This window comes from Canis aureus, chromosome 8 (genome assembly GCF_053574225.1).
Source record: "Canis aureus isolate CA01 chromosome 8, VMU_Caureus_v.1.0, whole genome shotgun sequence".
Classification (NCBI taxonomy): Eukaryota; Metazoa; Chordata; class Mammalia; order Carnivora; family Canidae; genus Canis; species Canis aureus.
In genome coordinates, this window is record NC_135618.1 from 9,415,929 (window position 1) to 9,439,927 (window position 23,999).

At 34.8% G+C, this 23,999-nt stretch overlaps 1 protein-coding gene across 1 annotated transcript in view; it reads right to left on the minus strand.

Moving 5' to 3' along the window:
• Window positions 1-23,999, minus strand: part of ADGRL4 (adhesion G protein-coupled receptor L4) — a 109,929-nt gene that overhangs the window by 11,783 nt on the left and 74,147 nt on the right. Inside the window, exons 9-13 of the mRNA XM_077905156.1 lie at window positions 21,929-22,134; window positions 19,360-19,533; window positions 17,911-18,114; window positions 15,645-15,865; window positions 15,456-15,522 (exon numbers count right to left, since the gene is read on the minus strand). Of these exons, the coding sequence (XP_077761282.1) occupies window positions 15,456-15,522; window positions 15,645-15,865; window positions 17,911-18,114; window positions 19,360-19,533; window positions 21,929-22,134 (872 nt within the window). The remainder of the gene's footprint in view (window positions 1-15,455; window positions 15,523-15,644; window positions 15,866-17,910; window positions 18,115-19,359; window positions 19,534-21,928; window positions 22,135-23,999) is intronic.

The following is a 23,999-nucleotide window of genomic DNA, read 5'->3' on the forward strand; positions in this document are numbered from 1 at the left end:
GGCATAGAGAGGTTAAATAATGTGCCCAAGGTGACACAGTTGGGAAGTTATCAGAGCAAAGATTCATACCTAGTAGACAGGTTCTAGAGGATATGCCCTTAAGTACATTACAAAACTCCTAGACTACAGAGGAAGGGCCAGGGAGAAAAGTTAAATTGACATCTAAAATTTCACAAACTTACTGCTTAGGCATTTATTATGTTAACTGGTAACAGTTATGTCGTTTTAGAAATGGTTAAAAGTATAAGAGTAAAACATTAATGAGTAGTGATATAGTTAGCTGTTTGGCCTTAATGTGCTCATTGAACTTAGTCAAGACACCAGCGGTGAAGGCCTCGTAAACATGAGTTATGCCAGTGACCCCCCCAGTGGAGGTTAACTGTCTTCACTGTTCCCTGCCGTCAAAGGATCTAAGAACGCCATAGTCTTTCTGTGCTGGTGTACAACAGAGCTTTCTATCCTGTAGAGTTCAAATATGGTCACTGAGTTCATGTTAGTGGTCAAGTAGAATGTCTTAAAATAGTCTTCTGGGGTACAGGAGGAACACATTAGAATTCCCATTGATATGTTTCCAAGGAAAAATTAAGGTTTACTCTTTAAAATGCATATGATACTGGTGCTGTCACTTTTTCAATGTCATATGGAGCCACATGTCAGATAGAAGCCATTCGATGGAATTAGTATTTATTCCTAAAGGGAGAAAGGTTCACCCCTTTTGGGGTCTTATGGCCTACTGCAACATATTGTATGTATGCCTGTTAAGTGGATTTTCGGATCACATTATGTAGTTTTAATAAAGTAACACTAAGTAAAGAATTAAGACCCAAATGTTTCCAAGTACACTGTGGGTTAAAAGTCATCCTGATAAAAAATATATCAAGTGAGACAATGACAGAACTGATATTTTCCCTACTCTGAGAGTAAGTTATTTGCTAGCTAAATTGTAAATCCATGTAAGTGAACCAAGTTAGAAGATCTAATCTAATTTGATAAAATATTATTTAAAAATTCAAATTATTAAGAGGACTAGTTGCAGTATGCATTCAGATCCACAGTTTTCATTCATAGTTAAAGTCATTCATAATCAATTCAACATATCATTTCTCTAAAGTCAGTAATACGGGTTTAGCAGTCTCTTTTAAAGTTTTCTACTGAGAGTTTTAAAAAGTAATGTACCACTGGAAAACAGACGCTGCCGAAGGCAGATGCTTAACTGCTCAGCCACCCAGGCGTCCCATGACTGGTCAGTTTTATTTAACTCTTTGTATTTTGCTTTCCTTCTATGTAAAATACGAATGAAATGATAACATTTAACATATAAGGATGTATGTATTAAATAATTCACATAAAGTACTAATAGTGCTCAATATGTAAGTTCTCAACAAACATCAATTATTACCACTAATGGCTATTATGCTTATATGAAAATGTGTTCTTCCGAATTGTTTCAGTATTTGACATGCCCAATGGTAAATATAATATTCACTCCACAGTTGGATAAGAATTATTTTGTGATGTAATCTCATTGGACCTATAAATAGCACCTTATATCAGAACTTAGATCTTTCAGTGTTTATTTTGGACAATATGATTTCAATAGAAAACAGATGGATCTTCTCCTACTTTCAGGACTTTCCTTTAAAATAATGTCAGCAAAATAAACACTTCAACAATAAGTCAATAATGTAATATCATTCAACAATAAGGCAAACATTTATTGCTCATACAGTTTCTCATTTTTTTGTTGAAACTCCTCTAGGGTCGAACTGAAATTTCCAGGTCAAAATCTGGATATCTTTAGGAAGTTTATAGAAAAGGTAGGAGTATTCCGAAGGGCAATCCAGATACCTTAAATATAAGAAACATAATCTTCATGAATCCAATATGATATTCTGGGATATTTTATGGGAGAGGATAGTTATCTTAAATCCCTCTCGTGTAGAACAGAGGTCAGGAAATTTTTTTCTGTAAAGGGACAGATTGTAAATAGCTTAGGTTTTGAGGGCCATATCCATATGGTCTCTATTTTCAACCACTGAACTTTGCCATACCATTAAAGAAACCATAGACAATACACAAACAAGTGAATGTGACTGTTTCCCTGTAAAAAATTATCTATAAAAACAGACTGTGTCCATTGCCGACTCTTGGTCTAGAGTTTAAGATACATAAGAGTTAGGACTTTTTTTTTCTATTTTATTCATTGACATATTCTCAAGGCCTCGAACACTGGTGTATGGAAGATGCTGAATAAACATTGGTTGAATGAATAAAAGGATGAAGGATGGTATACCTAAATCCCCAGTATCCTTTATGACCTATGTAAAAGAGCATTCAACCATTAATTTGATTAAACAGTAAAATAATTATTTTTAATTTTTTCATATCTTGTAGATTTTGACAAAATGATATCTTATTAGGAATCTACTATCCAGGGATCCCTGGGTGGCGCAGCGGTTTGGCGCCTGCCTTTGGCCCAGGGCGCGATCCTGGAGACCCGGGATCGAATCCCACGTCGGGCTCCCGGTGCATGGAGCCTGCTTCTCCCTCTGCCTGTGTCTCTGCCTCTCTCTCTCTGTGTGACTATCATGAATAAATAAATAAAATCTTTAAAAAAAAAAAAAGGAATCTACTATCCATAGATACAGCAATAATAACTGAGGGATATTTATACATTATTAAAATGTATTGACCCTCTAGGAACAATTTTGCATAAAGGGAAAGGATGAAGGTATACCTCCTTTATTTTATAGGTGGATACCTCGGGTATACACAATATTTTGCATCTAACAGAAACTGTAGATGCATGGATTTTATGATATGTATTTCTTAAATACAATCTTTAGCACACAGGTAGGTCACAACAAATGTCTTAATCACAAGTAGACAGATTACTGCCTCATTAGGAGGTGATTAAATCTCCTTTGTTAAGATATAAGCAAGGAAATATGTTCCTTGTGTATACTTACTATAGAAAGAGAGGACAGAGGTGTATAAATACTTACATATATATGTACACATACATATAGGTCATTTGACTGTTACTTCACATTTAAAATAGAGCTTGCACAATTAAATGCAAAGAGCTATTTAAAGTTTTAAAGGTAATTTTAAAGGTAAAAATAGAAGGGACGTAAGATTGCCCCCAAATTTTCCTTTTTGAACTTTTGAAAGATGCTTTTATTCTTTTAATTTCATTTTTAATAGCACTGTCTACAGGGTTGGCATTATTACCCTTGTGCATATGTTAGAAATCCAGGGCACAGAAAGAACCCATTGTGTATACTTTTTTTTTTACCAGTTGGATTGCTTTTGAAAACTTTTCACATTATTTGGCCAGGTCCTCATTTTATTCAGTTAAATGTAAAATGCCAATCTTACAATTCTGAGTGAAAGAGTTCCATAAATAGATAGATTGATGTAGATAGATACATACAGCAGTTGTTTTTAAGGAGAAAAGAAATGAAGGAAAAGTGATGTGCTATAATGTGAGCTTCATGTATTTTCTCTTCTGAGAAGACTTTTCAAAATAATTCCATTTCCATGATCGTGATGATTTCTCTAAAGTTCTTTGGGGGAAAGGTGTGAACATTTTTGACTAAATACTGTGTTTGGTACATCATTTATTTATTTACCCAGCAGTATTACCTGAGTAATTACTACCTGATAAACCTCAAGGATAATATAGTGAGAGAAAATCCATAAAGCTTTACTCTCAAAGAACTTATAGTCCTGGAGGAGACAGATATGAATCAGTTCCTAATCCATTATTCACACCAATACCTGTATAATTATAAATTGAGGGAAGTTTTTTTTTTTTTTTTTTTTTTTTTTTTTTTTTTTTATGAAGGCATCTCACAACAACAACAAAATACATTATAGATCAGTGAGTCGGGGAGGACTTGCCTCAGAAAATGTTGCTTGAATAGATCTGAAAGACAAACAGGAATTACCTAGACAAAGGGATAGCTGGAGGGAAGTGACAGGGAATGTTTTAGTGCCAAGGTGCTGAGATGGGAAGGTACATAGAACCTCCTAGAAACTGTAAAGCCATGTGATTAAAACACAGAGGCCCACGGAAGGGTCATGTGAGACGAGGCTGCTCAGCACACAGGTGCCAGAACATGCAGTGCCTCCTAAGTAAGCATCTACTTGATGCCTGTTTGCTGGTCACAGTCTTTTTAAGGTTGGTTGCCCAGTGTTCTGTTCAGTTTGGCATTTGAGTTTTTTTTTTTGCTGACACCTTATTAAAATAAGCCAGGGGAAATTTGGTAAGCTCCACTTCCACCCTGTCATGTCTCTTAGGACACTGTGTGAGAGTCACCTGCGTAGTGACCATGCTGACTTTGACATGTGCTCAAATATGTATGACAGCCAGCAATATCCCACCTCTCTTTCCAGACCCTACCCAGATATGGTGTAAGCACCACCTTCTGCTCACGCTCCGGCATGAGTGCTTAGGGACAGCTACCTTCTTCATGATCCAGGGTAGTGGGAGAAAGATTCAAAATGGCCATATTGTCCAGCACACGGTGCTCTGACATTTTTTAATTTAAAGAAATTGCTTTTGAAGACAGATTTTTTTGAATAGAGCTGTTTTATAGGTCCATCAATAAAATGAAACCAATTTGAATGTTTTTTATTACCTACTTTCATTCCTAAAAAGGTCCAGATTTTGGTGACTGATAAATGAATATGGTCACCCCTATTGTATGTAGGCTTTGTTAAAAAGTTTAGATTTGGCCCCAAGAGCAACGAAGCCAAGACAGATGTAAATAACGGTAAAGAAATGTTCAGATTTGTTTTTCCAAAATATTACCTCAAGCATACTAATGTGTTGTCTTATGGTTGTTTGTTTACATATGTCTCCCTGATAATACTTTTTGCCAGCAAAGTCTCTCTCCTTAGTTTCTAGCACATCCTTATTTGGGTCTTTTTTTGGGTGGGGGTGTCTTTAATACTTGATAAAGTTTTGGCCTATTCTGAAATATTCAAAGCATTGTACCTTTTTACCTAGGTTTTTTTTTCATACTATCTGTACTTTCATTTTGATTTCATACTACCTATGTTGATAAACATTAATTAAATAAAATATGGATTTTTAAAAGAACACAAAAGACTTTTTTTTTCTAAGAAAATAAATTTTCTAAATAGAAATATGAAATTAAGGGTGATTAAAAATGGGTGAAGCACTATACTCATCTCTCAGCTTTTTCTTAATAGGAGAAAAATGAAAAAAAAAGGAATTTAAGCAATTAGATGTCAAACAGGGCATTGAGAATTACTTATTTATGAATATCAATTAATAGAATAGTAAACCTCCAGACTACCTGTTTTCCACATATTGATCTATATAGTCTATATAGTCATGATTTTAGGTAGAGCATTTTGGTCAGTTGTTGAATAATCTTGGCAAGATTTAGATAAAACAAAACAAAATGGGGGAAGAGATATTTATAGTGGACAGGATTTCCCTCATTTTCAAGAAGATGAAAAGTAATTTATTTTAATACCTTTACTAAGTAAAATAAAAATTGAAATTTTATAAATAATTTCTAGAAGGTCTGTAGTTGCTAGGTCTTTCATAACTTAGCCTAAAACCATTTTTGAAATCTAGAAGATAAGAAGAAGTTCTTCAGGGGCCTAACAAAATATGCTCCGTTCAAAAGGAAAGGATATGTAGTAGTGAAACTGTACAATGTGACCCTGGAAAGCATGAGCTTGTCTCTACCACTGGGTAGGTGGGTGATTCTGAGTAAATTACTTAAATTCGCTAAGCCTTAGTTTTCACTTCTTGAAAATACAGACAAAATGGTGGCTCTTACCCTAACACACGGGAATTAAGCTCTATTGATTAAAGCCTGTGTCCTAACAGTGAACACCTTGGGCTCTCTTTTTGATCAGATTTTTTTTTTTTTTTTCATCAGAAGGAATTTTAAATGTTCCTTTCTTGGGAAACTCTGAAACTAGACATGACACAACATTTTCATATGAGAGACAGAAATCAAGACAGAGCCCCACAGATAATCCATTCTCTCAATCTGAGTCTTTGTATTTTGCAGAGAATACTGAAGGAGACCAAGGGATATAATAAATACTTAGAGGGAAGATAAAATATTGTCTCATGTGTAGAATAAGATCTCTGCAAATGCTAATAAGGACTGATTCAAAGGGCTTGCTTCTGTTGCAGACCAGCTTCAGCTAGGACATTGTTTTATGTTCAAAGGAAGATCAGAGGTATCACAACAATCAGAATACATACTGAGCTTTTAACCAAGTTTAAGGATTTTTATGACTTCTTAGTGAGTAGAAGCTTGATTTATCCATTGCTTACATAAGAATGTACATAATTTGATTCAGTATAATAGGTTCTTCTCAAGGAATTGATGTACTTCTTTAAAAAGTTACAAATAGTAGAAGCCCCATAGGGGCTTCGTATTTATAAATAGAGTCAAGATTATAGTTACTAGATGTAGTGAAAATCTAGTAAAACATTATCTCTCACTAAATGCTAGGACTATTTTTATTGTGTTGTACTACCTAAGTTTTTTGTGAGGATTAACTGAAGTGTAAAAAGGGTTTTGTAAAGATTAAAAGACTATACAAATATGATGTGAATATTAATTCTAACGATATCTTGCACTACCAACTCACCTTCACCATAACGTGATGTAACATCCTTCACTGTAAACCTATATTTATTAAAAAATATCAGTGACGAACTTTACCTTGGCCAGTTTTTCCTAATTGGGCTTGAGAGACCCAAGGGATGTTTTCAATATATTTTTTCAGATCTCTAATTTTTATAAAGTTATTCAATTTTTATGAATTTTTTTAGTACAAATCCCAAGGAGATTTTCTATGAAGGTATTTCCAGTAAGAATATAACTCCTATATATGAGAATATATTGAAGACTACAAATGTATTATTTATGTTTTTTTTTTAACTTGTTCTTTTAAAAATTCTAGCTACCTATTGTTTCAAGAAGGTTGGAATACCACAAAAAAAGTAACAAAATGTTACAGGTACTGAAATGCTTATTGATATATAACATGAAGAAATGGTTAGAATTTTAAAATGCCTTGAACCACAGAGGTCACTAAACGATGAATCTAAAGAATATGGTGCCACTAAATTAAAAGATGTAATTAAAATGTTGATGCTGTTATCCACAACATGTAAAATTTGCAGTGGTTAGTGTTTCTAATATAGCTTCAATGGGGTTATCCAGAGGACATTGCCCAAACTATGATTTTAATTCTTTTTTCTTTTATTTTTGCTGTTCAAGGAAAGCTGTAAAATGCAGCTATATAAGATGCTTAATATCTGAGTATAGACTAGTGATTTCTAATGGAAAGAATCCAGGATATCATTCCCCAAGGGATATATGGTTATACCGGGACTCCTTTGGTTGTCATGTCTAGGCAGTGGTGGTAGTGGTGCTACTGGCATCTAGTGAGTAGAAGGCAAAGATGCTGCTAAGTTCTTTATAAGGCACAGGACAGGTCCTCCAACAGAGATTTGGTCCAAGGTGTCAACGGTGCCATGGTTGTAGGACTCTGGTGTATCCTTTCTTCCCTTGGATTTATAAATTCCAGCTTAGCTATTTAGACTCTATAGTAGATAATAATATCTAGAATTGGTAAAAATGTCAGAAAAGACATTCTTAAATATTGTTTGTATAAGTATCCTTGAAGTAAATGTTTTGGAGGCAGTTTGTAAATTTAAAAATCTGTCTCTACCTGCATTTCTACTTTTAAGAAGCATTTATTAACAATTTTATATAATCATATATGTAACTATATTGGAACAAGAATTCTCTGTGCATGCAGTATTATTTATAATAAGAAAATATTAGAAACCAATTAGATGTTCATCAATAAGGAAGTGGTAAAATAAATTAGAGCATAATATGGATAATATGTAATGATAAAATTGGTAGAATTGTATATTATAAGAAAGAAGGATGAATATGATATATTTCAGGTTATAAATGATTCAGGTTTTTTGAATTTGTAATCAATTTTTTTGCTTAAACTTATATAAGTGTGTGTGTGTGTGTGCACACACCAAAGGTCTTGAAGGATGCAGAACAAATACTAAGAAAAAGAACTGTAATAAAAAATATAAGTGTGGGATAAAATATCCACTTTTTACTCTATATAGTCTCATAATATTTGCATTTCTTTCAAGTTTGTGCAATTGGTGAAACTAAAAAATGTAACAAGAATAGCTTACGTAATAAAAAACATACATACTGTCCGTTGTGTAAGGGTTATGTGAGGAATAACCCTGAATAACCTTCACTTTTTTTTTAAAGATTTTATTCATTTATTCATGAAAGACACAGAGAGAGAGAGAGAAAGAGTGAGAGAGTGAGAGGCAAAGACAGGCAGGGAGAGAAGAAGGCCCCATGCAGGGAGCCCAATGTGGGACTCGATCCTGGGGATCAAGCCCTGGGCTGCAGGCAGGTGCTCAACTGCTGAGCCACCCAGGCTTCCCAGGAATTCACTTTTAAGGAGGCTTTAATAGGCATTTCCTGGCGAAAGGGAATTAAGAGATTGTAGACATAGAACAATTAGAGGAGGACACTATAAAGAACTGAGTGGAATTCTGGGCAAACCTAAAAGGAAAGGGGTAGGAGTAGCAATATAGAAAACACTCAATTATAAGGGTTGTGATTTAAATTCAAATGAAAGCTCACATTTTTAAAAGAAAAATGCCTTATTCGGACATAGTGTAATTAGTATTTGCCTCAATCAAGCAAATTCTATTCTTCAATACTGAACATGTCTATGGGAAACTTCAATTTCTTACTTAAAAGTCAAATTATTTTCACCAACTCTTTTTTATATTTGTGTACTTGAATCTAATCGCTTGTGCAGTTTTAGTTGAAAGGATTCAGCATTAAAGATTAAAAATATTGAAGAAAGAAATGAATTATGGAAATTATCTTCAGTTTGCAGCTTGCTTTACAAAGATTTTAGAAGCCTCTTTCTTGTACAGCTCAATCTTTCAAAAGCATGGCTAGGCCTTTTTATGTATAGTTACAATCTTAACGTTTTAAATTTAGTGATTCCTAGATAGAATCCGCGGGGTCACTGGTTCATACTTCAGAATTCTAAGAGATCCTTAATATTAATGAGTCAACACCTGAGGAAATACTCTCATTTGATCAATGAGGGGAATGTTGCTGCTCAAAGACCTAAATTGTTAACACTTATCGGAGTAGATTAAAAGCGTGAACATTGCTTTGAAACAAAATACCTAGGGGTAGAAAAAGCCACCAGTGCTGATCCCATTCAGTTCTTACTCATTTACATATTGTCTTAAAGGCATTTTACATTATAACCTCAAACCAGATGAGCTCAAGAGTTCCATTCATAAAAACAAGCAAATATCATCTGTAGGGCCTAGTCCCCAGTCTATAGAAGAAATGCAAGAATTCCACGTGTGAATGAAAGGTATTGCCATTGTTCTACAGAGACGTCTACTCTGGCATACTGGTCTTCCCAGATTTGTTTAGAGAAAGTCCCAAAACCAATCTTAATCCTCATTTAAGACTTGGCCTAACAAAATCACCGCTAATCATCTATTTATATTTGAAGGTTCACTTACCTTTATCCTATCTTTTTATTCTATTAAATTTTTATTGCTTTTCTTAAGATATTTTACACTTTAATTTCAGTTAAGCTTTCTCTGGCAGACTGTATTAGAGATTTGTAACAAATTCCAGGAAGTAAGAAGCACGTATATTATAATTGTATCTTGCTATAATTAAACAAATGCTGTCTTATCTTCACCAGTATTTTAAAAATTAGGATCTATGCTTAAATTTATTTTATATATATATCTATATGTAAATGTATATACATATGTATACACACACACTGTATTGGCCAAAATACATTCCCTTGCATACAATTTTTGCCTGTGCAAACCATGGCTTTACAATTAGTCTTTATTTTTTTAATACAAAAGGTATAAATTAGGGAGACAAACATTGCCCTCCAAATTATTGTGCATTCTCTTATTTTAATTTTGAAGAGTGGATGTTTTTCCTAAAACATTTATTTTTGCTTTCACTATAGCTTTGTTGTGTAGGGCTGGCCCTGATATCTTCATTTTATCTGTTAGAAATCCAGGGCACAGAGTGGTCGCATAGCTTAAGAAGGATCTCACGGTGTTTCTTCTTGCCTCATTTGTTACTATGGTCTTTATTAACAGATTAATTAAAATACAGAGATAATTATTAAGGACTTGCTAAATATTTCTATATTCCGGGATGACCAAAAGGAGTCAGTTTTATAGTCCAGGGTTCATAGAGAATGCAATGTGAATGTTGCTCTGTAGAGAATAACTGCAGTTTACTGAATGGAGGCCCTTAAGGTTGTGTACCAGAAATGACACTAATAATTGAGCAAGATATAGCCAGTAAATGAAGAAACTCATACCTCTCTTTGGGTGTTTGGATATAGGGGATGGGTAGCATGACACGCAAGGAAAATTACCATGTGCAACAAAAACAGAGCATTAACAGCACTGTAGAAGGTTTGAATAAAAAGTCTATGGGAGTACAATAGAGGAAGAGATTGGTTAAAAATCTGGAAAAGTTTTCATCAAGTCCTGTATTAGTTAATGATAAGATTGTAGTCAGAACTGTGCACAAGGGGGTAGGATTATTGAGTGCAAAGGACCAAGAAAATATTCAAGAAGAGCAAGTATTCTAACAAGGATGAAGTTTTGGGAGAGGCTGTTTTGTGAGGTTAGGCAGTGTGGGGGGGGGGGGGGAGAAAGCTGAAAAAAAAAAAAGCGGGGTTCAGCTAAGTGACTGAGAACTTGACATTCCAGCGCATAGAATTTGGCCTGTAGGTGAAGTGGAGTATCAGCCTTGGAATTAAGAAAGCAGGTGTGGACTCAACTTGACAAATTCAACTTCACGAATATGGGTTTCAGCTCAGGTAACTTACAAGCTGTTAATCAAGCTGTGTAATCAACCTTATGCCTCAAGTTTTCCAGCTTCAAAATAAAATAATCACACACACGCGCACACACATATACATAGCCATTTTTGGATTGTTTGAAGGATTAGATTAAATGTGCCAACACACAGAGAATGTTTAGATTATTGTCAGGAATACAATAGGGTTAAACATTAATGTTATTTTTTTATTAATAGTTGCCATTGCCAAGTCCCACATCAGGCTCCTGCTCCACAGGGAGTCTGCTTCTCTCTCTCTCTCTCTCTCTCTCTCTCTCTCCACTTATTATGGATGGATTAAAACAAAATTGGAAAGAAGGGCAGCAGAAACATAAGTCCTAAGGCAACTGCAAAGTAAAATGAAAATGTGCTCCTAGTCTCAAGTTCTAGAATCAGTATTTATTTGTAGACCTAGAGCCTTGAGCCAATCACTTAACATTTTGAATAGCATCCTATTTTTTGTTAACTATAAAATGAATAGATAATAGCAATGTGGGTGATTAAAGGAGACTGAGTATTAGCTATGAGCAGTAGCTGATTAACAACTTATGCATTTAAGAACTCCTATTATTAATACTGGAATATGAGGAAGATATAGCAATAGTTTGATCTTGAAAGTAGAAAAGAAATGGGTAAGTTTATGGAGGACTTAATTAATAGCATCCAAACTAGGATGTAATGAATCCATGAAATGATGATTCTTGACTATTCTTTTTTTAAATATTATTTTTTATTTATTTACTCATTTATTTGAGAGAGAGAGCACACACACAAGGGGAGAGGGGGCAGAGGGAGACAGAGAAGGAGAGAAGCAGACTCCCCACTGAACCTGTACCCAATCTGTGGGGCTGGATCCCAGGACCTGAAATCATGACCTGAACCAAAATCAGGCATCAGATGTTCAACTGACTGAGCCACCTTGGTGCCCCAGATGCTTTACTATTCTTAATAACAGATACATGATGATAATTTTGTTATTTCTGGCATTGTCACCATTGACAATGGTGACCATTATGTCTGTGCCCTTTGTTTACCTTCAAAAGAAATCTGTCACGTTTATGGGGCTCCTTGGCAGACACTTCAGTTCACATCAAGAATCTGCTGTCAAACCAAATTTACCTCCTGCCCTATCTATAAACAAGTTCATCTTTCAATGAAGACTTGTGGAATGATTATCAAGCTCATATTGATACCTCCCACATCTTATCAACATCACTTATATTTTATTATATATCACTCTTTTGACTTGTTTTGTCTTGCTTTATTCTCATTGATACTATAATGGGCAGGGGATAATTCTTATATTTCTTTTGTTCTCTCATCATGCTCATACCACCCAATTAACACAGTAAACTTAATTATATGGCTTGGCATCTTTACCTATCAGAATATACCCAAACATAGAATAATGATTTTTTTAAGGGGGGTGGGGCAGAGGGAAAGATAATCTCATGCAGGCTCCATGTTCAGTGTGGAGCCCGACATAGTGCTCGATCTCACGACCCTGAGATCCTGACTGGTGCTGAAATTGAGAGTTGGACACTTAACTGACTAAGCCCCTCAGGTGCCCTGGGATAATCATTTTCAATTCAGTAGATCGATGGAGATGAGTGTGGGCAGCATAGTTGGTTCTCAGGTACTGTCCCTTCATTGATAAAGCTCAACTCCTCTGCTGTTGGTGGCTGGAAGGACCCGATTACCTCTTGCTGATGGAGCTTCCTGATATCACTTTGGTTTGGTTTGGTTCTTACTATTGGTAGCAATCTTGGCTTATGTGGTGGCCTCCACTTAGATGGTATGTATGATTTTCTTAGTGTTTATAGAATTTCCTTTCCATCTTGGCTCCTTTTATTCTTCAGAGAATGACCGTCAAGTCACCATTTAACCTCTCCTTTATTCAACCCATTCTTTCGGTTGTGTATAATTTCCCTTTGACCTGGCCACCTTCTGGGCAACCCTACAACTTATGTCCACTTCCCTAACTTTCCTGTGTTTATAGAATAGCTGGAGTCTTGTATGTTCCTTCATTATTTTATTCCTAGGCATGCTATACAATAATCTTTTCCTTCCCTGTTGTCAAAAAATACTCCAGTAAGCATGCAGCTTGCGGGAAACTCCAAACAAAAACAAGTCTAGTTTCTATATTCAGATTTGGCCAAAAGTCAGGGGACGTATGTCAAGCTCTCATAAAAATTGGCTCATTATACTCAGCTCTTATATATTGAGGAGGCAAGAAAATCAAATCAGACTGGCATTTGATCTGCAATCAGAATGAGATTTTACTCTTTCTATATATTTCTGATCCCATTGTCTACAAACCTTCAGAGTACTTGTCCACATCTTGTCTTCAAAAAGATAGAGGAGTATCTGCCTTTTTTTTTTTTTTCCCCCACTGGCAGCAAAAAGAAAAGCTTTTGCACTCCTCCAAAGGTCAAGGACTCCTAATTCTATACCACAATCCCTGGAGCACCCATCTCCAGTCCTCTTATTGGGCTACAGCTGGTCCTACTGTCTCTTTATCACACTGTGGGAAGTGTCAGACCCAAACTGTTAGTAGATCTTTTTCAAATGTTTGGTACCCACTATTTCTGAACTAAAGATGCATACTATTCTGGGACAACAGGATGGGTCTCAACACTGTGTCATACAGCTAAATAGTAACATTAGAACAATGGAACAACAACATAGAGCTGAATAATAACAACAACAAATAATCACAATGGCAACAATAATAGTGATTAGCCACTATTAGCCCAGAAAACCAAGAATAACTAGAATAAATGAATTCACTTCAATTCAGTAATTAAGGAATTTCTGCTGCCTTTAAAGATACTAAAAAAGATAAACATTATTCAGTTTTAGAGTAAAACTGAGGTGCCTCATCCATTTCTTAAGTAGACTGACCCTCGGGTTAAATGGAATGATTATCATACTGAAACTATGGAAGATAAATTGGTTCATTAATTCCAGACTAGGACAGTGTGACGTTATTCATTTAGGCTTCTAAGAAAGTTTGCAGGACTCATTTTTAGATAAGCCCATCTAAAGTCTGTGGACTTTACTGTAAGATAATCCAAAGTTATATTTTTCCCTTACATAAGCAAAAATAAAAAAAACCATTTCAGGGAACACTTTCCATTTCTTACTTAAGAGAAAAATACTCCTATTTTTCTTGTTTTCACTATAATATCTAGCCTACTACTTTTCATCTTAATTATAAGAAATTACTGATCCAAAGAATGTTTGGCTTGTACAAAATAATAAGAGATGGTCCATTCTGTAGAGATGGAATCAGTAAAATCAGAATATATAGAAAGTGTGTTTACACAAAATACTCCTGTCAGGGCAATACATGAAAGTATGTGAAAGGGACAACATTCAGTCTGTATTCTCATGGGGGTTGAAGATTTTGGCATTGGAATGAACTAACTCTGAAATTGCTGTAGCTGAAATCTAGCCAATGATTTCTTTTTATATTACTAGATTCATTGGGAGAATTATAAGCATTTTTCTGTGATGATTAGGAAATATAGCCTCTGAATGCAATTTATTTCACCCATAGCATTAAAAAATAACCATTGGTGAAAATGCTCTGCTTGACATTTCAAGTCTTTCTCCATTTAGCAGCTTCCTTACAAATATAAAAACACAAGGGGAAAGAGTGAGAGAAGAAACAATTCAAAAAAGATAGCTAGCTTATGGTCAAAACATATGGGACAAAGTTGTCCAAAATATCGTCACAGCTCCTCCATTGACAATTCATTCCATTCTAGAGCCTTGTCAGACCTCCCAGATTCACTGACAGACTATTATATTCAGAATGGCTTTGAAAAGTTACAGCACTTAGAAATGCTCTTGAGACATCTAAAAATGTCTTTATTTAGAAAGGAACATATAACACCTGCCAAATTTGTAGGTTTGAAACCACTTCCAATAAGAATTAAAAGGCCCTCTTCCTCACTGAAATGGGACTATCAATATATGACTTGTCGGCTCATGAGAAATAGTGGCTTCTTGTCTCTGACGTTGCAATTTAGTTTAAAATCACTTTCATGATGACAGGGTACATAGGATGATAAAACTATAAAGATGACAGTCTAATCTTCAAAGATCACTGCTCATTGATAAAAGATTAAATAACACAAACATCTGAAATGCCAGATTATCAGCTGTTTGGCAAACTCTCACTATTGAAGTACGCTGAGACACTACTGATAAGTGAAAAATGCTTTTCCTATATGAGGTGCAGAAATATATCCTCCTCCTCTGGGAGGGGCGGATGAATTATAATACCTCTAAATTTAAGATGTATGTATATATTTTTTTCTCAATCATGATGAATACATGTAAAATATTAATAAATAACATACTGTAAAGTTCTCAAAATTATTGTTTTCCCTCAGAGTAATGCCCTATTGCAGAGAATTTTAATCATCACATTTTGGATTTTCAACCAATGTTAAATATACGTACAAGAATGATTAGACATGCTGGTCCTATAAAACTCCAAATAAAGTTGTTTTCTGTGCTAAGCCAACATCTGAAAAGTAAATAATAAGTCTATAAATATGTTTGTATGTACTTCACAAAGCAACATTTTCAATGTATATGAAGCATATTCAGAATCGCATTTCAAATACTTATGAGATCATCTTAACTTACACTTTGGTGGTGCCATAATATCTATATCCTAGTGATGCTGAAAATCCAACTACCACAGCTGGGCTGAGATAGCCAAAGATATAAAAATTCTTGTGCAGAAATCCTTTGTTGTAGATGACGCCCACAACAATGAGATAGAGGTGTATGCCTTCAATGCACATCCATGCGAAGGCAGCTAAAAAGAAATAATGCAGCAGCCCAGCAATGATTGAACAGAAGAGCTAGAAGTCAAAGAAAGAAAGAAACTGTAAGCAATGTTTGCTTTAACATTAGCATAACATAAAATCCTGACTTTCTCCTTAAATCATGCCACTCCATGTAATGCTTGATCACATTAAAATATCCTCGTCAAGTGCCAGTTTTTCAAGACGTACTGCTTCCAGCTGAGCTTCACCAGTGTGAAGCATCAGTTGTGAAGCAATCTTGTCATAGAACTAATTTACTGTTCTTGTCCAGAGACTTACATTTTTATATATTTATATCATGTGATAAGTTGTGGATTCCTCACATGCAAACCATGATACCTTAGTGACTGTGTTATGACTTAAGTTGATTTGTTTGGGAAATGCCTTTCCTTTCCTTAATTTTATTCATGCTCAGAGAGTGAAAATAACTGATTTCCTTGATTAACAATAGTATCTTGATTATTGTGGCAAACATTGAAATTATAAAACAAACAAATGATAATATATTTTACAAAAATATCCATTATGGAATCACTTTAAGTTGTAGGACTATCAGGTAAATTTGAGATGGATTTTGGTTAAATATAACTTATTAGTATTTACTTGCATAGAATTGGAGTTAGGCTTATAAGAACAGTAAAAGAAGTATAGTTACACACTCCCGTAATAATAGAACTATCTATTGCTGGAAAGAGAACACAATACACACTTACATACCTATTATAGTACTTAATAAAAGAGTATAATCCAAGCATGATGAGATTATATATTAAACATCCAATTGGGGAGTACTATGTAAGGTTGGGAACAGAGAGATTACTGGTGATCAAAATTTGAGAACTACTTTAGTAAGGAAGTGAGATTGAAATATGGCTTGCAGATGGGAAGAACTTGATGGGTGAAATAGAATTGAAAATAAACACTCTAAGGAATGGTTTTGGGGTAAGGATAATGAGGAGATGAAACTGAAGGAGGAACTGGGCATTGGAAGATGGTGGGTGGTATGTAAAATTGGCACATGTCAGGAGTACCACTGCAAAACAAACAAACAAACAAACAAACCCAGATATGAAGTCCATAGTCTAGGGATACTATTTAAAATAGATCTACTTCAGAGGAAAACATTGATAACTGGGGATTAATGTCAGTACTTGAAAGATTTCTAACAGGGATGGAAATATGGAGGCAATTTAATGTCTTGGGACCTTCGCATACACTTCTCCAATCTCTACCTGCAGGGAGGGCAACTGACCTAGAGCTCTAGCTGTTACACCAGGAAAACCATTGCTGCGTTCATCTTCCCCACAGGCTGCCACTACACAGAATTCCTCTATCACATGACTCTGGCTCGGGGTCTCCTCAAAGGACTCCTTGACAACCACATTGAACTTCCCTGAGAACGACACTGCTGTGTAAAATGCTTCCACCTACTACCTGTCCTTTCTTCCTTCTCTCCTTTACTTGGGGTCAGCCCCACATCTTGGTCTGATAGCTCTCTAGGTCTCTCTTCCCATTATCTCTCAGCCATTTTGGCTAATAAATTTACTGCAAGTGTAATCCCATTTTAATGTCTGCTTCTAGAAGGACCCAGACTCACACAGTATAGAAATTCTTTTGTAAGACTCTCGATCAGTAATGGTGGGAAATAGGTAGGAAAGTGCAGTGAGTAGGTGGAGCCAATTTGTCATATTTCAACCGATGAACCCACTGCTTTTATAGTCAGTCCCTGTGTTAAGATAAACTTTTTATTTTCAATTCTCTCTTTATCCCTTCTGCTTCTGTTTAATGTCCATGTAAAAACAAAGCAAAAAAAAAAAAAAGGTTATTTCTTCAGTTTGTTGCTAAGTTTTCATTTGTCCCAATGATTCATTCATTATAACAAGGGACATTATGCTTAATGGAATTGATAGGCAGGTTTTAGATATATTAGCATTAGAAAACTTAGAAAAGACCTGGGAACAAAGTATACCATACATTTGCCCATTAAGCTCTTAATTATAATTCATGATTCTATCACATATATATTTAGGAAAGTACAAATTTAGAAAACAAAAATAGACAGTAAGGGGAGATCTACATACCTTATTAGTATTTGTATTGATCCCAACAAGAAAAACTAGTTCAGCAAGGAATAGGTTACAGCAGAGATTTTTGTGAATTGTTGTTCTGGTGCTTTGAATTTCACTGAAGAACCAGAAGGTAAAAATGCATATGGCAAGGCAAATCAGTGAAATAATTATTCCTAGTTGAGTGATCCTTGTAAGAATATTATAATCTTTAATACCCTAAGGGAAAATAATAATAAAGCTGTTAAGAGAATAACTCAGTAACTTGTCAAAGGAACTACAACATATAATGAACTTCCTTTTTTGGTGAAACATTAATCAAAATGTTCATAAAATGTAAAAATACAAATGTGCATTTAGATGAGAAAAATTTTGTACCTTTGCAAATGCTCAATATTCAGAGAAATCTGATATAAATCATGGAGCACTTTAAAAGTTCTGTAATTAGTGATTTTTTTTCTGGACATAGTATATATTAGTATATGGTTTAGCTATGTTATCGTCATCAGTTTCATGATATTAAAAAGGCAATTCATTATTGTAATGTGAAAATGGTTAATTAAAACAGATTTATCAGTGGCAATAACAAGTCCTATTTCTATGCAGCAATTCATCTAAAACACATTAAAGAAAGGTATCAGAAATGCTGAATATATATAATATCAAAATAGTAAAATTAAGAGACTTTGAAATGGGAAAAGTTGGTTTTATTCTAACTGGATGAATATTTATATCTTATATAGAGAGTGGAGGCTTCTTTGCTTACTTAACATTCAGGAAAAAAATCTTTATGACTGACATTATGGTTAGGTAGATTTATTTGGCCACTTTATATATTTGATGGATTCTCAGTAGACATGGAAATGAACCTGTAATTTAATGAATATTATGATACAGAGATATAAAATAAGAAACTGTAGAGTGTAAAAGAAAGATATTACTGATGGGAAATACATAGCCTAGACCTATCCGCTGTAGAGAGATGGTTCATGTTTAAAAATCTTGTACGGTTCTACATTACTAAAGCATAGTAATAGTTATAAATATGCTAATACTTATAGACAAGGTTTCAAATATTTTTAACTACTTTATAATTGCTGAAAATAAGCTTTCAATACAAAGGCAAAGGCCCTTAAAGACCATGATACATTAAAAAATATAAGTGGTTTTTTAAAAGCAACATTAAAAATTAAGAGTCAATGGGTAATATTTAATGCACAACCTGCTAGCTATTATAGATTAGGTAAGTCCTAGACAATCAATAACCTAAAATCTAGTCAAAATATTTCATACAAGACAAGTAAGAAATGAAACACCAAAAAGATAATGTTGGGGTTTTATTAGTTAACTAAATATATTGGCACCCAAAGAAACATAAAAAATTAATTCTCTTGACTGATGTAAACAAGAGAAAAAAGAAAATAAGCAGGTTTATAAATATGAAATGATGGAAAACTGGCTTACAATGGAAGAACCAGAAGACATCAAAATTGCAAAATGTGTCAGGTGGTTACAGCGGCATGAGGTGTGGGTCTCATTTGAGTATATCAGCTCACAGCCTTCCAAAGACCAGCTGCCATTCATGGTGTCAGGCGAATAGTTCCAAAATGCACATTGACTCCTATACTTATCTGTGGCCTGAAAAAGAGACATTTTACTGATGGAAGAAAAAGAAAAAAAATATACATATAGTGTCACATCTCTCATATTTAAAACATGATTTTGCATAGCAATATAATTAAAACCATGCCTAGAAAGTAAAGCATAAAATCAGTGCTAATAAATGAATCCTGACATTATGTGGAAGAATTGGTTATTGCAACAATGCTATATTTTATCAAGTCCTGTGCCACGAAAGTTGTGAGAATGATTTCTTATCAAATTAGATCATTTAAAATAGTACATGACACATAATTATCACACATTCTTTAATAAACATTTATTATTAGTCATTGACCCAAGTACTAAAAATACGATACTAAACAGAAAAAGAATAAATATTTGTACTGTTGATTTTAGATTCCCATGAGATGAGAAATGATTAAACAAGAAATATAAACCAGGGAAAGAAGAAAGAAAGTAGTTGTGGTTGGTCTGAGGAAGCCTTTCTTAGGAGATGATATTAAAGCAAATACCCCAGGGAAGTTAGAGAAAGAGAGTAAACCCTAAGACTTGGGATGGAATGAAAAAGTTGAGTTAGGACTAGATAAGAATCTTTCAGAAACGCTGGAAACCAGTGTATTTTGGGTACAGTGAATGAGATAAATAGCAAATTGTAGGCAAGATCAGACATAGAGTCTGATCACGTAGACGACAGGTTGATTATTTAATAAGTAGAGTTCTCTTTATCACATATTTATATTAAGTAATCGTAACATAATATTCTGACAACTGCTTTTAATATTACTTTGAAGTAATGGAGAAGTATATACTAATTGGTGAAATTGCAAATAAATTATCAGGGAATCAGGAAACTGAAGGTGGTATATATGAGATAACTTTTTTTTTTTTTTTTTTTTTTAGGAAAACAATGGGATCCAAATTTTGTTCTCAGAGAGAGGGAAACCATGAATTAGGTAGGTGTGTCATCAAATAAAGTGATAAAATTTCATGGTGGTCATTAATTCGAATGGGAAAAAGATTGGAACAGAAAGGAAGATTAAGGATAATCAAGTTTTCCCATGAGTTTTGGTGAAGAATTTTTACTTAAACGTGTGTTGTGTTTTGTTTTGTGATTGGGTCAGAGATTGGTGAAGTGGGTTGTCCATGGCATCTCTTCAGCTGCCAAAACAGTAGTAAAAACTGAAGAAAACTAGTAAAAACTGAAGAAAAACCATCAGAGCATGTGAAAGAACAATGTTTTGATTCTAGCATCAAAAGGGCAGTTAGCATCTGAAAGTATCTAGGTTTCGTTTGTTTCCATTCTTAAAACATTTCACACCCTCTCCTACACTGAACATAATGCCTACTGATGTTTAGGTTTGGGCTACTATTTTCTTGCATCTTCTCTACATTTAGTTTCTCTGTACATTAGATGTCTTTATTTGTAGTGACACATTTGTGTTGTGTGTAGGCATATTAGTCCCCTCTTTCTCCCATAAACATGCAAATCCAATTGTCCAGCTTCAAGGCTCTCCAAATGGAGCATCAGAGGTACTTTTAATCATGTACCAGGACTCAAATTCTATTGAAAATCCAAGAAACCATCAACTGTAAAAAAAAAAAACAAACCAGCAAATAATTTATGATCTTTAGTTTCTTCACTCATAACTGAATGAACTGAATACTTAGTTCTTTCTAATGTTGATTATGATAAGTTTTAATTACATATGAGCTTGAAAAAGGTTTGGAATGATAATAAAGGAATAAAATGGTCTCAGCTAATTTCTTTATGAAATATTGTAAACTTCTCTGTAATTTTATTTTAATCAACATTTAAATCCCTGCAAATATTATTTTAAATGGCAATTATTAATCAAACAACTCTGCCATTGCACAAATGACATCTATCTCTTTGGCTCTGATACATTTTTATAACTCATTCCTAAAAGGTACGGAGACTTCCAAAATGAACAATGTAATTAAAAGTAAAATTAAAATATAGCTTAATTTCAGAAAATCAAACGTGTAAAATTCCTTGATATTTATTAGAAAGATTACAGAGCATTGAAAGTACAAAAATCCTTTATAGAAAAATTAGTTGAAATTACTTTACTCTTTTAATTTTTAAACTCAACGGGATCCCTGGGTGGCACAGCGGTTTGGCGCCTGCCTTTGGCCCAGGGCGCGATCCTGGAGACCCGGGATCGAATCCCGCGTCAGGCTCCCGGTGCATGGAGCCTGCTTCTCCCTCTGCCTATGTCTCTGCCTCTCTCTCTCTCTCTCTCTCTGTATGACTATCATAAATAAAATAAAATAAAAAAAATTTTAAACTCAAGAATTCACACATATTAAAGTGACACAATAAAAAAAAACGTTCACTTCACCAAATGTTTCACACTCATAACATAGAGTCACCAGAAAAACAGCTTACCTTTATGTGACTTAATGTAAATGTTATTTTTTCAAGTTCATACAATGTGGGTGGGTTCGAGCTAATTGAGACTGAAATCACTGAAGAAATGACTCTTTCTTCTTCTTCAGAATGATCATCACTTTGAGGTTCCAATACGGATTTGTCAGACGATGAAAATAAGGGACCGATACTTTTATAATATAAAAACGCAACTGCAACATTGCCTATCAATCAAATAAGTATATTTAGTGAAATTCTTTTTTAAAAAATGTTATTTATTCATGAGAGACACAGAGAGAGAGAGAGAGAGAGAGAGAGAGGGAGGCAGAGACATATAGGCAGAGGGAGAAGCAGGTTCCCTGCAGGGAGTCCGATGTGAGACTTGATCCCAGGATCCCAGGGATCTCATCCTGAGCCAAAAGCAGATGCTTAACCACTGAGCCACCCAGGTGCCCCTATTTAATGAAATCCTTATAAAACAAAAATATATTTAAACTCTCAAAAGAAATGTAAATATTTAGCAGACAAAATTTTTTTCTCTAAGGTAATCATACGAATACCTAGACACTAAAATGTGGATCATAAAAAGTCCATGTCTGTATAATCAAATCCTATTAAGACATATGCCCTGACCCCCATGACTCTGACAATGATCAAGGACGATAGCATCCCCTTCGCACAAGCTATACTTAGGAGAAAAACAGTCCTAGATAAGTGTATATCCAACTCCTAAGAACCAAGCTGTGAAATATATTCACTTAAAGGAAAAAAAATTTGGAGTTACTACTTTGCTATGCAAATATAGGGATTAGAAAGATATTGGAAGAAAATTATCATGGCCTTGGAGTTATTAAGGAAGTTGAGAATTAAACAAGTTGTCAGATGCCACCGAGTTCCACCTCATGCGCAGTGAAATGTTTCCTAGTTAATATTGATGACATATATAGTTATGCAGTTTCCAGGTAGGAAATTTATTGCCTTGCCAAGACAGCTATTTATCTGTGCCCCTGACATTCCAAATGCAGTAAATCAGCAAATAACCCAATACTAGAAATGCAACCTGTTCAATACAGATTATCGTGTGACTATTTTTCCCTTAGCCTAGACATTACACCTGTATTAATGGATCTCAAATCGTCTTGGTTTTGGAAGCAGCTTATTATTACTGATGTTAAGTATGTGAACAACTCAAAATCTAGATCTATTGTCTTTTTGAAATTCTTCTCACCACTTAGATCATACACCTTCTCTGTTATACAGAATTATGGACACAAAATTTACAACTTTGCATACAGAATTTACTCTTGGGATCGAAAGTTGCAGCTTCAGTCATTGCTCCTCCATGTGTGGCTATGGACAAAGTGCTTTGAACTTCAGCTCCTTCACTTATAAAATGATAATAGTGATACTCACTCTAGCTACTCACTTGGCTGAGGTGGAGACCAAATCAAATAATACATGAGTCTTCTGTAAAATTTAAGGTGCTATATTAATATGATTCTTGTCATATTTTTAAAGTAGACACATTATTATTAGTAGTAGACACTTGCTTTAGGTTATTGGGACAACTTACAAAGAACTCTTTTATATTTGTTCCCTCAAATTTGTGGCACACACCAGAAAAATGTGATGGGCATAAATTAATCAAAATGGTAAATATAAATGTTGAGTGTATCATAAAAAACACAAATCTGTGCCCCCTAATGGCCATCTTGTGTTACTGCGTGTGTGCTCCTAATAGCTGGTCTGCTCAGACCCGGTGAGCACCAACCCTAGTCTCACTTGGGCTCCAGCAAGGTGAAGGAAACTACCATGAACCAGGAGAAACCCAGCAAACTGCACAAGTCTGCACTGGTGGGAGATAAACTGCTGGTCAAGAGAAGAGAGTGGTCCCCAGAATGGCAACAGACCACACAAAAACTCCAGTTCTCCTTAAAGAAGTTGGGAGTAAGCCGTATCTCTAGTATTGAAGAAGTACGTTCACACACTAAGGAACAGTGATGCCCCCTTGAAGGGCAGGCATCCCTGGAAACAAACACTTTGGCCATCACAGGCCAGGCTGAGACAAAGCTGCTGACAGAAATGCTAC